The sequence below is a fragment of the Salmo salar genome, chromosome ssa10, assembly GCF_905237065.1.
Source record: "Salmo salar chromosome ssa10, Ssal_v3.1, whole genome shotgun sequence".
Taxonomy (NCBI): Eukaryota; Metazoa; Chordata; class Actinopteri; order Salmoniformes; family Salmonidae; genus Salmo; species Salmo salar.
The window spans coordinates 55,821,265-55,835,042 of NC_059451.1; the positions used below are offsets into that span (position 1 = coordinate 55,821,265).

At 45.4% G+C, this 13,778-nt stretch overlaps 1 protein-coding gene across 4 annotated transcripts in view; it reads left to right on the forward strand.

Annotated features, from left to right (window-relative positions):
• LOC106560633 (tyrosine-protein kinase RYK) overlaps window positions 1–13,778 on the forward strand; it is a 113,510-nt gene that overhangs the window by 19,320 nt on the left and 80,412 nt on the right. For 2 of the 4 annotated variants that reach the window (XM_045687966.1, XM_045687969.1), the window contains exons 2-4: window positions 9,973–10,094; window positions 10,188–10,323; window positions 11,909–12,040. In XM_045687966.1, the coding sequence (XP_045543922.1) occupies window positions 9,973–10,094; window positions 10,188–10,323; window positions 11,909–12,040 (390 nt within the window). The remainder of the gene's footprint in view (window positions 1–9,972; window positions 10,095–10,187; window positions 10,324–11,908; window positions 12,041–13,778) is intronic. The other 2 variants (XM_045687967.1, XM_045687970.1) reach the window with 1 other exon arrangement.

The following is a 13,778-nucleotide window of genomic DNA, read 5'->3' on the forward strand; positions in this document are numbered from 1 at the left end:
ATCGGTGTGTGTGTGTGTGTGTGACCTGCAGATCGGTGTGTGTGTGTGTGTGTGACCTGCAGATCGGTGTGTGTGTGTGTGTGTGACCTGCAGATCGGTGTGTGTGTGTGTGTGTGACCTGCAGATCGGTGTGTGTGTGTGTGACCTGCAGATCGGTGTGTGTGTGTGTGACCTGCAGATCGGTGTGTGTGTGTGACCTGCAGATCGGTGTGTGTGTGTGACCTGCAGATCGGTGTGTGTGTGTGTGTGTGTGACCTGCAGATCGGTGTGTGTGTGTGTGTGTGTGACCTGCAGATCGGTGTGTGTGTGTGTGTGTGTGACCTGCAGATCGGTGTGTGTGTGTGTGTGACCTGCAGATCGGTGTGTGTGTGTGTGACCTGCAGATTGGCGTGTGGTTTCTAAATTCCCATAATACCAGCCTGTTCTGGCTTGATGTTTCACCATAGAGCCCCTTCAAATCAAATTCCAAATCAAATGAACACTGACCTGCTCTCCCATGCCCCACCACCACCTCAGGCAGCAGCTCTGTGAACTTAACCTGGAAGTGGAGTCCCATCTGAAAGTGTTTTACCGCCTCTGACCCCCAGCCTCTGGTCCCAGCCTCTGACCCCCAGCCTCTGGTCCCAGCCTCTGATCACTAGCGCTAATCTCTCACTCCCCTGGTTGGTATTAGGACTGATGGGGGGGGTTCTCTTATACCGAAGACCATCTGTGTGGAGGGGGGGGGTCTTATTCAGAAGTTTTAGAAGAGGTGTAATTTATTTCTAAGGTTGGTATGTTAATGAGGTCCAAACACCCCCAATGTTTACAAGATGGTCTACCCCAAACACCCCCAATGTTTACAAGATGGTCTACCCCAAACACCCCCAATGTTTACAAGATGGTCTACCCCAAACACCCCCAATGTTTACAAGATGGTCTACCCCAAACACCCCCAACTGCTCCTTTATTTTCACAAAACACCAGATAGACCCAACTTTTACTCTGTACCAGTATCACTATTGTACATTCTCAGCCAAGTGTGAACCAAACATTCCTCAAAGGTTCAACCAAGAGCCATAACAACTTCTTCTTAAACGGCTCACTTGATGACCGACAAACGCCTTCGCCCAGTTAGTTGTGGTTGTAAATATCTAGGCTACAATTCAGCACTTCATGCTCCGCTTATAACAAGTTCCAGTCCAAGGACGCATCTGAATATTTCTAATGTTTCTCTGTACTTATTTTCTCTGTAGCCATCCACAATGTTGATGTGAGAGAGACCTGGACACTGGGACTAGGTGTCCACTATGTTGATGTGAGAGAGACCTGGACACTGGGACTAGGTGTTCACTATATTGCTTTCACCTGTCCTGTGTTTTCAGCTCAGTACAATTTAATTTAGTACAAAATATGTTTCTCACAGACACTGATCAGTGTTCAGTTCACACCATAGCTCCACAACAGAAAAAAAGGAAACCAGTGTTGATTTGTCTGATCTGTCCAATTGTTGGGAGGGGGGACGATGCTACTTTTGTCTTGTATCAATTTATTTGTATTTCGGAAGTTTACATACACCTTAGCCAAATACATTTAAACTCCCTTTTTCAGGAGTTTCAGTTCAATTCCTGACATTTAATCCTAGTAAAAATTCCCTGTCTTAGGTCAGTTAGGATCACCACTTTATTTTAAGAATGTGAAATGTCAGAATAATAGTAGAGAATTATTTATTTCAGCTTTTATTTCTTTCATCACATTCCCAGTGGGTCAGAAGTTTACAAACACTCAATTAGTATTTGGTAGCATTGCCTTTTTAAATTCTTTAACCTGGGTCAAATGTTTGTGGGAAGCTTCCTTCCACAAGCTTCCCACAATAAGTTGGGTGAATTTTGGCCCATTCCTCCTGACAGAGCTGATGTAACTGAGTCAGGTTTTTAGGCCTCCTTGCTCGCACACGCTTTTTCAGTTCTGCCCACAAATGTTCTATAGGATTGAGGTCAGGGCTTTGTGATGGCTACTCCAATACCTTGCCTTTGTTGTCCTTAAGCCATTTTTCTACCACTTTGGAAGAATGCTTGGGGTCATTGTCCATTTGGAAGACCCATTTGCGATCAAGCTTTAATTTCCTGACTGTTGTCTTGATTTTGCTTCAATATATCCACATAATTTTCCTGCCTCATGATGCCATCTATTTTGTGAAGTGCACCAGTCCCTCCTGCAGCAAAGCACCCCCACAACATGATGCAGCCACCCCCGTGCTTCACGGTTGGAATGGTGTTCTTTGGCTTGCAAGCCTCCCTTTTTCCTCCAAACATAACAATGGTCATTATGGCCAAACAGTTCTATTTTTGTTTCATCAGACCAGAGGACATTTCTTTGTCCCCATGTGCAGCTGCAAACCGTAGTCCGGCTTTTTTATGGCGGTTTTGGAGCAGTGGCTTCTTCCTTGCTGAGCGGCCTTTCAGGTTGTCGATATAGGACTCGTTTTACTGTGATATAGATACTTTTGTACCCGTTTCCTCCAGCATCTTCACAAGGTCCTTGGCTGTTGTTCATGGATTGATTTGCACTTTTCGCACCAAAGTACGTTCATCTCTAGGAGACAGAATGCGCCTCCTTCCTGAGCGGTATGACGGCTGCGTGGTCCCATGGTGTTTATACTTGCGTACTATTGTTTGTACAGATGAACGTGGTACCTTCAGGCGTTTTGGAAATTTCTCCCAAGGATGAACCAGACTTGTATACCATTATTTCTTTCTGAGGTCTTGGCTGATTTCTTTTGGTTTTCCCATGATGTCAAGCAAAGAGGCACTGAGTTTGAAGGTAGGCCTTGAAACACATCCACAGGTACTCCTCCAATTGACTCAAATGATGTCAATTAGCCTATCAGAAGCTTCTAAAGCCATGACATCATTTTCTGGAATTTTCCAAGCTGTTTAAAGGCACAGTCAACTTAGTGTATGTAAACTTCTGACCCACTGGAATTGTGATACAGTGATTTATAAGTGAAATAATCTGTCTGCAAACAATTGTTGAAAAAATTACTTGTGTCATGCACAAAGTAGATGTCCTAACCGACTTGCCAAAACTATAGTTTGTTATCAAGAAATTTGTGGAGTGGTTGAAAAACGAGTTTTAATGACTCCAACGTAAGTGTATGTAAACCTTCGACTTCAACTGTATTTTCTTTGCTAGGTAGCTTTAGCTTACACTAGTAGGCTTTACCCACACTAAAACTCCAGTATTTCTAAACCTATACTTTTGTTCTCCATCTTTTTAAATACTGAACCAACATGTTTTCAGCACTTTTATTTCCATGACTGAAACTAATTTTCTAATTCTCTTTCTTGTCTCTACAGCAGACATGTGGAGGGGAGGAAAAGAGGAGGATGAGAGGAGAGGCGATGGGGGAACAAAGCAGCATGGGTGTTGTTTAGGGTTTCCAGTTGATAGTTTGAAGCAGGGTAACGGGAGTTATACCAGGAAGGGGGTAAGGGGAGTTATACCAGGAAGGGGGTAAGGGGAGTTATACCAGGAAGGGGGTAAGGGGAGTTATACCAGGAAGGGGGTAAGGGGAGTTATACCAGGAAGGGGGGTAAGGGGAGTTATACCAGGAAGGGGGTAAGGGGAGTTATACCAGGAAGGGGGTAAGGGTAGGGTAGAGTAGTGCTGGGGTAGCCTCGTTCACCCAAATCATTTAAATGACTTTGTTTCCTTACCTTGAAAGCTGGAGAAAGTGCAATCCAGACATTTGCATTTGTTTACCTCGCCTCACTGTCACATAGCTTTAGCCCTGTTACACTGCTGAGCCTGCACAGATGATTTGTCTGGAGAGGCCAAACGGGGAGTCGGTGTTTATCTCCTGTGCTCTCATGGATGGAGGCTCTGCTTTAGAAAGAGATTCTGGGAGGTACAGTTATTACCGAAGGCCCCGTTGTTATACAGGAAAGTCTTTGTTCTACCTACCTACCTGGCTGGGCTGTGCTGGGCTGCGTCATCCTGCTACCTGGCTTCCACCACCCACCCCTGCTAGCTACCTTTTGTCCTCCTGCTCTATGGGCTGCAACATGATCCACAGCTCCTCTCTTTACCCAGCCAACATGGTGGTCCATGTCCCAAATGGCACCCTATTCCCTATATAGTGCACTACTTTAGACCAGGACCCTATGGCACCCTATTCCCTATATAGTACACTACTATAGACCGGGACCCACCCTAGTCCCTATATAGTGCCCAGGGCTCTGATCAGTCAAAAGTAGTGCACTATATGGGAACAGGGTTCCATTTGGGATGTGCACCTTGTGTTTACTCAGGGCTTTAGGACCAGAGTTATCCCTCCTGATGGCTGGTTGCTCTTTTCTGTCTGCGTAGGCAGCTGTCCTGTTTATACTGTGGTAGATCGCTACGTAGGAACCCGCCTGTTTATACTGTGGTAGCTGGCTGCGTAGGCAGCTGCCCTGTTTATACTGTGGTAGCTGGCTGCGTGGGCAGCTGCCCTGTTTATACTGTGGTAGCTGGCTGCGTGGGCAGCTGCCCTGTTTATACTGTGGTAGCTGGCTGCGTGGGCAGCTGCCCTGTTTATACTGTGGTAGCTGGCTGCGTGGGCAGCTGCCCTGTTTATACTGTGGTACCACAGAAAGGGACAGACATGTACCTTACCTTAGAACAGCCCTATCAAGTTCCCAACCCACAGAGGGAGACAGTCTACATGTATGGGGGTGACGTCGGTAAGACCCAGATAAGGCAGTGACTGACAGACAGAGGTGGAACCTGAGGAATGTAAAGCTGTTGTTTTGCAAGAAGGAGAGATCCACACATTACTCTGGGGAATTCTCCCATTACCAGGGAATTGTTTTTCCCCTCGCAGGTCTATGTACCCACATCCATACCCACAGATGTAGTCAGAGCCGGCCCTAGCCTTTTGGGGGCTCTAAGCGTGGGGTGGGGGAGAGAGAGAGAACACTGAGCTCTGAGATTTTGGCTTGCCCTGGGGTATTGGGGCAGGAAAGCCCTGGGGTATTGGGGCAGGAAAGCCCTGGGGTATTGGGGCAGGAAAGCCCTGGGGTATTGGGCACATTCCTCTTCTCTTTGAATATTAAAGAGACTGATAAACAGGCTCCGCTGTGCTGCTCCTGTCCCCTGTCAGACGGGGGCCCACAGGGCTGATAGGGCTGCCCCAGGGCGTGCAGGGGGATTTCATTACAAACACACACACACACAGCCAGCCTACACGCTAATGCCAGTATGTAACACCATCTCCAGAAACCCTCCTGAAATGGGCTAACCAGCCGTGTCTTAGCTCGTACATTTAGGAAGTGTTTTTAAAACCAGCCGTGTCTTAGCTCGTACATTTAGGAAGTGTTTTTAAAACCAGCTGTGTCTTAGCTCGTACATTTAGGAAGTGTTTTTAAAAACCAGCTGTGTCTTAGCTCGTACATTTAGGAAGTGTTTTTAAAAACCAGCTGTGTTTTAACTCGTACATTTAGGAAGTGTTTTTAAAACCAGCTGTGTCTTAGCTCGTACATTTAGGAATCACCTTTAAACTATGGAGGTATTGTGCTATATATATCACCTCTAACCTATGGAGGTATTGTACTATATATATCACCTTTAACTTATGGAGGTATTGTACTATATATATCACCTTTAACTTATGGAGGTATTGTACTATATATCACCTGTAACCTATGGAGGTATTGTACTATATATCACCTTTAACCTACGGAGGTATTGTACTATATATCCCAAATGGAACCCTATTCACTGTGTAGTGCACTACTTTAGACCAGGGCCCGGTGGGAAGTTGTTCACAGGGCCCGGTGGGAGGTAGTTCAGAGGTAGTGTACTAAATAGGGTCCTCAAACTGAACTCTGGACCTGGGAGCCCGTTCCACTGCGGTTTGTCATTGTTCCCCTCTAATCATGGACTGATTTAGACCTGGGTCTAGGGCTGTTGTGGTGATCGCATTACCGTCACACCGGTGGTCACGAGTCATGAAGGCAGGCAAATTCCACATGACCGTTTAGTCACGGTAACTAGGCTTCTCCAAGCCCTGATGCTGCTGATGGTCATTAGTGGCCTACCAAACTTGCTAACTGCCTGGTACTCAGCACTCTATTGTCCCTCTAATCACTCTGACATCAATACAAATGTAATCGAAAATCTAATCAAACACTTCATGAGAGCCTTTGAGCTTGCGTGAGAAAACAGAGTGATGCCCTCTATTAAAAGAGGAGGAACCCATCAGCTTTCAATAGGCTAGGCCTACTATATTTATTTCTCAACTTTCCTAATGTTAAGCACATTGCTTCTCTTTACAACAGGAGTATAGCCTGCCTGGCTGGCATGAAAATGAACCACGGGGAAAAGCGTCCTCTCTCAGGATCTGGATAGCTTGTGGTCTAGACCTAGTCGTTCCTCAGGATCTGGATGTCTTGTGGTCTAGGCCTAGTCGTTCCTCAGGATCTGGATGTCTTGTGGTCTAGGCCTAGTCGTTCCTCAGGATCTGGATGTCTTGTGGTCTAGGCCTAGTCGTTCCTCAGGATCTGGATGTCTTGTGGTCTAGGCCTAGTCGTTCCTCAGGATCTGGATGTCTTGTGGTCTAGGCCTAGTCGTTCCTCAGGATCTGGATGTCTTGTGGTCTAGGCCTAGTCGGTCCTCAGGATCTGGATGTCTTGTGGTCTAGGCCTAGTCGGTCCTCAGGATCTGGATGTCTTGTGGTCTAGGCCTAGTCGGTCCTCAGGATCTGGATGTCTTGTGGTCTAGGCCTAGTCGTTCCTCAGGATCTGGATGTCTTGTGGTCTAGGCCTAGTCGTTCCTCAGGATCTGGATGTCTTGTGGTCTAGGCCTAGTCGTTCCTCAGGATCTGGATGTCTTGTGGTCTAGGCCTAGTCGTTCCTCAGGATCTGGATGTCTTGTGGTCTAGGCCTAGTCGGTCCTCAGGATCTGGATGTCTTGTGGTCTAGGCCTAGTCGGTCCTCAGGATCTGGATGTCTTGTGGTCTAGGCCTAGTCGTTCCTCAGGATCTGGATGTCTTGTGGTCTAGGCCTAGTCGTTCCTCAGGATCTGGATGTCTTGTGGTCTAGGCCTAGTCGTTCCTCAGGATCTGGATGTCTTGTGGTCAAGGCCTAGTCGGTCCTCAGGATCTGGATAGCTTGTGATCTAGGTGTTTTTGTGGTCTAGATGTTTTTGTGGGCTAGGTGTTTTTGTGGTCTAGTCAGTCCCCAGGATCTGGAAAGCATTCAGCAATTCCCCACATAAGCCTTCCCTAACCGAAATGGGCGTCATATTTCAGTGGTTGTCTCTGAGTTTTGATGTGTTTTGATTTGCTAACGTGTTAGTTTACCAGCTAGGCTGGGATGGATGGAAGCTGCCATTTTGACTGGAGGTTTTAGCTTTGTTTTTGTGGCAATGGCATTTAGGGACGGTTTTCTAGAGACTGATTAAGTCTTGTCCTGGACTAAAATGCACTTTCCATGGTTGCATCTTCGACATTTCATGTTCTGTTAATATGAATTACCATATTCTAAATGTGATTTCTTTCATTCTGAGCACCGTGGTTACGCACTAAATGAGTATGGGTCCGGAAATGTTTTCAAATGTCCTGTAAATTTTAAAATGATGCCGGTCAAATGAACTGCGCTACATTTTCCTAATGTAAACCCAGCTTTGGATGGTGTATTGATAAATCCAGTCACTACAAACATACAGGAGTCCTTTCCAACTCAGTTGCCGGAGAGGAAGGCTACCACTCTTCATATTGCCAACCGTGGTGGTGGCTGCATCATGTTATGAGTATGCTTGTCATCGGTAAGGACTAGGGAGTTCTTTAGGATACAAAAGAAACGGAATAGATCTAAGCACAAGCAAAATCCTAGAGGAAAACCTGCTTGTCTGCTTTCCAACAGACACTGGGAGACAAATTCACCTTTCAGAAAGACAATAACCTAAAACACAAGGCCAAATATACACTGGAGTTGCTTACCAAGATGACTTTGACTGTTACTGAGTCGCGTAGTTGCAGTTTTGACTTAAACCGGCTTGAAAATCTATGACAGGTTAGGAAAATGGCTGTCTAGCAAGGATCAACTTGACAAAGCTTGAAGAATTTGAAAAGAATGTGAAAATATTGTATAATCCAAGTGTGCAAAGCTCTTAGATTTACTCAGAAAGACTCACAGCTGTAATCACTACCAAAGGTTATTTCTAACAAGTATTGACTCGGGGGTGTGAATACTTATGTATTTTTCAGTAGGGAGAGTAACATTAGTACTTTCAAAAAAATGTATACTCCAAGGAAATGTTTTTGTATAGATTTTTTATGTTTAGCACAATTTTAATTTAAAAGAATGAAGTTCTCTGTAATAGAATAAATGTAGTAAACCAAATGTAGATATTAATATAGCTTCCAAAAATATATTTTTTAGAATGGGAGGGGAGTACCAAGATGGAGGCGCGGTGGCTTTAAAACAGCGCCCCCCTGTCAGCCATCTAGTGTATATACAGTATAAAACACTGCTGGACGTGGGAGATCTGTAATCAATGCAAAATGAATTAAAATGTCCAAATTAAGTTAGCTAAATGAGAAGGAGTAGGCTACAACCAACAACCCTCCGGTAGGCTGTTTAATCTGAGCGGAGTTGTTGTAGATCAGGACAAGGAGCATGGCAACATAGCTTCAATTAGCCTTGGTAGCTAGATAGCTAACATCTGGCTGTTTCAGCTAGATTATTTACATAGATTTGATGCAATGAAGGCATTGCCAGATGGAATGATGGATAAGAAGTTTGTCTAACTAGCACGAGTCTGGCAACTTTTTCTCTCTCCCGAGTCACACACCACCAGCCCATCCCCACCCTGCTGTAGACACCATCTCTCCCTAGTCTAACACACCACCGGCCCCTGTCCTGCTGTAGACACCATCTCTCCCTAGTCTCACACACCACCGGCCCCTGTCCATCCCTGTCCTGCTGTAGACACCATCTCTCCCTAGTCTAACACACCACCGGCCCCTGTCCTGCTGTAGATACCATCTCTCCCTAGTCTCACACACCACCGGCCCCTGTCCATCCCTGTCCTGCTGTAGACACCATCTCTCCCTAGTCTAACACACCACCGGCCCCTGTCCTGCTGTAGACACCATCTCTCCCTAGTCTAACACACCACCGGCTCCCTGTCCTGCTGTAGATACCATCTCTCCCTAGTCTCACACACCACCGGCCCCTGTCCATCCCTGTCCTGCTGTAGACACCATCTCTCCCTAGTCTAACACACCACCGGCCCTGACCCTGACCTGCTGTAGACACCATCTCTCCCTAGTCTAACACACCACTGGCCCCTGTCCCCTGTCCTGCTGTAGATACCATCTCTCCCTAGTCTCACACACCACCGGCCCCTGTCCATCCCTGTCCTGCTGTAGACACCATCTCTCCCTAGTCTAACACACCACTGGCCCCTGTCCATCCCTGACCTGCTGTAGACACCATCTCTCCCTAGTCTAACACACCACTGGCCCCTGTCCATCCCTGTCCTGCTGTAGACACCATCTCTCCCTAGTCTAACACACCACCGGCCCCTGTCCATCCCTGTCCTGCTGTAGACACCATCTCTCCCTAGTCTAACACACCACCGGCCCCTGTCCATCCCTGTCCTGCTGTAGACACCATCTCTCCCTAGTCTAACACACCACCGGCCCCTGTCCATCCCTGACCTGCTGTAGACACCATCTCTCCCTAGTCTAACACACCACTGGCCCCTGTCCATCCCTGTCCTGCTGTAGACACCATCTCTCCTACAGCCTGTGCAGTAAACATTTGTCTGGGGTATATGTTGTAAGTTTAAAAAAACAAAACAAAAAACACGTTTCCACTATCCAGATTTCCCATATTTATTTTATGATTTATTCAAATGGTGAAATTATTTCAAATGCCCATCCCTGTTTTCTCATTCTTTCAGGAGTTTGTTGCACTAACTGTGTGTGTGTGTGTGTTGCAGGTCTAGATGCAGAGCTGTACTATGTGAGGGATGACGTGGTGAACCACTATGCTCTCTCCTTCATCCTGCCTGTACCCAGTGAGACCAACAGCCTGCACTTCACCTGGCGCTCCAAGGATAAGGTACACGAAAACTCTGTCGGTCGGTCGGTCACTCGGTCGGTCGGTCACTCGGTCGGTCTCTCACTCATCCTTCTTTCCACCCCTTTCCTACAGGTTGAATACAGGATGGGTTTCCATGTAGACAACCCTGCAGCAATGAACCAACCACAGAGCAACATCTCTACCCAGGGGGAGGTGCCTCGCACAGCCTCAGGTCTGTCAACCAATCATCACTTCCCATCCTCCGCTGGTATTATGAAAACTATAATTATCTTCTGTATTATAAAAGTACGTGTTAATATTCAGAGCCACGCAAAATTGATTTTGAGTCCTTCTGGAACGTGTGTGTTGCTAGATCAGTCAATCAATCAAATATATTATAAAGCCTGCAGTACGGTAACTCATAAAGCCTGCAGTACGGTAACTCATAAAGCCTGCAGTACGGTAACTCATAAAGCCTGCAGTACGGTAACTCATAAAGCCTGCAGTACGGTAACTCATAAAGCCTGCAGTACGGTAACTCATAAAGCCTGCAGTACGGTAACTCATAAAGCCTGCAGTACGGTAACTCATAAAGCCTGCAGTACGGTAACTCATAAAGCCTGCAGTACGGTAACTCATAAAGCCTGCAGTACGGTAACTCATAAAGCCTGCAGTACGGTAACTCATAAAGCCTGCAGTACGGTAACTCATAAAGCCTGCAGTACGGTAACTCATAAAGCCTGCAGTACGGTAACTCATAAAGCCTGCAGTACGGTAACTCATAAAGCCTGCAGTACGGTAACTCATAAAGCCTGCAGTACGGTAACTCATAAAGCCTGCAGTACGGTAACTCATAAAGCCTGCAGTACGGTAACTCATAAAGCCTGCAGTACGGTAACTCATAAAGCCTGCAGTACGGTAACTCATAAAGCCTGCAGTACGGTAACTCATAAAGCCTGCAGTACGGTAACTCATAAAGCCTGCAGTACGGTAACTCATAAAGCCTGCAGTACGGTAACTCATAAAGCCTGCAGTACGGTAACTCATAAAGCCTGCAGTACGGTAACTCATAAAGCCTGCAGTACGGTAACTCATAAAGCCTGCAGTACGGTAACTCATAAAGCCTGCAGTACGGTAACTCATAAAGCCTGCAGTACGGTAACTCATAAAGCCTGCAGTACGGTAACTCATAAAGCCTGCAGTACGGTAACTCATAAAGCCTGCAGTACGGTAACTCATAAAGCCTGCAGTACGGTAACTCATAAAGCCTGCAGTACGGTAACTCATAAAGCCTGCAGTACGGTTACTCATAAAGCCTGCAGTACGGTAACTCATAAAGCCTGCAGTACGGTAACTCATAAAGCCTGCAGTACGGTAACTCATAAAGCCTGCAGTACGGTAACTCATAAAGCCTGCAGTACGGTAACTCATAAAGCCTGCAGTACGGTTACTCATAAAGCCTGCAGTACGGTAACTCATAAAGCCTGCAGTACGGTAACTCATAAAGCCTGCAGTACGGTAACTCATAAAGCCTGCAGTACGGTAACTCATAAAGCCTGCAGTACGGTAACTCATAAAGCCTGCAGTACGGTAACTCATAAAGCCTGCAGTACGGTAACTCAGTACGGTAACTGCAGTACGGTAACTCATAAAGCCTGCAGTACGGTAACTAATAGGAACACAGGGGAACCCAGTGTAATCTCTCTGTCTGTCACGCTCTCTGTCGCTGTGTGGCTCTCTGTCGCTGTGTGGCTCTCTGTCGCTGTGTGGCTCTCTGTCGCTGTGTGGCTCTCTCTCTGTCAATCTCTCTCTCTCTCTGGTGTGTGTGTGTGTGTGTGTGTGTGTGTGTGTAGTTTTCAGAGTGGACCTGTTCTGCTCAGGGAAGGTAGACGGAGAGGCGGTCCTGACAGTACAGCTCAACCTCACCATCCACTCTAACAACTTCACAGTCCTCAACTTCAAGAGGAGGAAAATGTGCTACAAACGTAAGACTCCTCTTCCTGTCAGTCAGGGCTTCCTGTCAGTCAGGGCTTCCTGTCAGTCAGGGCTTCCTGTCAGTCAGGGCTTCCTGTCAGTCAGGGCTTCCTGTCAGTCAGGGCTTCCTGTCAGTCAGGGCTTCCTGTCAGTCAGGGCTTCCTGTCAGTCAGGTCAGTCAGGGCTGGCACAGTAATTGTATAACCGTGTAATCGACGATTATGGGTGAAGACCATGAATAAAATAAGTCATAATTGTTCAAATAAATTAATTCTATTGTATTTTTAGGTAAATATATACACGATAGCAGTAATTTAAATTAATGATTATTATAAACAATTGTTTTTCTACGTTAACCTCTTGGGGCTAGGTGGGACGCTAGCGTGCCACCCGTGGTGCACTCCATCAACAGCAGGTGCATTTCAAGAGCGGCAAATTTGAATCCAAATAAATGTCAAAATTCAAATTTTTCAAAAATACAACTATGTTACACCATTTGAAAGATAAACATCTCCTTAATCTAACCACGTTTTACGATTTCAAAAAGGTTTTACGGCGAAAGCATAAATTTAGAGTATGTTAGGACAGTACATTTACAAGAGTTGTGTGTAATGTTTTGTCAAGTCAAAGACAGGGTCACCAAAACCATAAAACCAGCTAAAATGATACACTAACCTTTTACAATCTCCATCAGATGACACTCCTAGGACATTATGTTAGACAATGCATGCATTTTTAGTTCTATCAAGTTGATATTTATATCCAAAAACAGCGTTTTACTATGGCATTGATGTTGAGGAAATCGTTTCCCTCCAATAACCGGCAGTCAAGTCAGCGTCACAAATTAAATAATTAAAATTAGAAAACATTGGTAAAATATTATATTGTCATTTAAAGAATTATAGATTTACATCTTTTGAACGCAATCAACTTGCCAGATTTAAAAATAACCTTACTGGGAAATCACACTTTGCAATAATCTGAGCACTGTGCCCAGAAAAATACGCGTTGCGATACAGACTAGACGTCATGTTGGGGAGATCTAAAATCGAAAATACTATGTAAATAATCCATTACCTTTGATTCTCTTCATCAGATGTCACTTCCAGGTATCACAGGTCCATAACGAATGTAGTTTTGTTCAAAAAAGCTCATCATTTATGTCCAAAAATCTCCGTCTCGTTAGCACATGATGTAAGCCAGCCGGACTTCTCGTCATGAACGAGGGGAAAAAATATATTTCCGTTCGTTCAAACATGTCAAACGTTGTATAGCATAAATCATTAGGGCCTTTTTTAACCAGAACATGAATAATATTCAAGGTGGACGAATGCATAGTCTTTTATAACGTATTGGAACGAGGGTACCCAACATGAAGTAGCGCGCCAGGTGTCTAATGGGACATCACCGTTCCATGGCTCTTGTTCGGTCAGATCTCCCTCCAGAAGACTCAAAACACTTTGTAAAGGCTGGTGACATCTAGTGGAAGCAATAGGAAGTGCCAAAATATTCCTAAACCCCTGTGTTTTTCAATGGGATAGGTTTAAAGTCAATACAACACATCAGGTATCCACTTCCTGTCAGAAAATGTCTCAGGGTTTTGCCTGCCAAATGAGTTCTGTTATACTCACAGACACCATTCAAACAGTTTTAGAAACTTTAGAGTGTTTTCTATCCATATATAATAAGTATATGCATATTCTAGTTACTGGGTAGGATTAGTAACCAGATTAAATCGGGTACATTTTT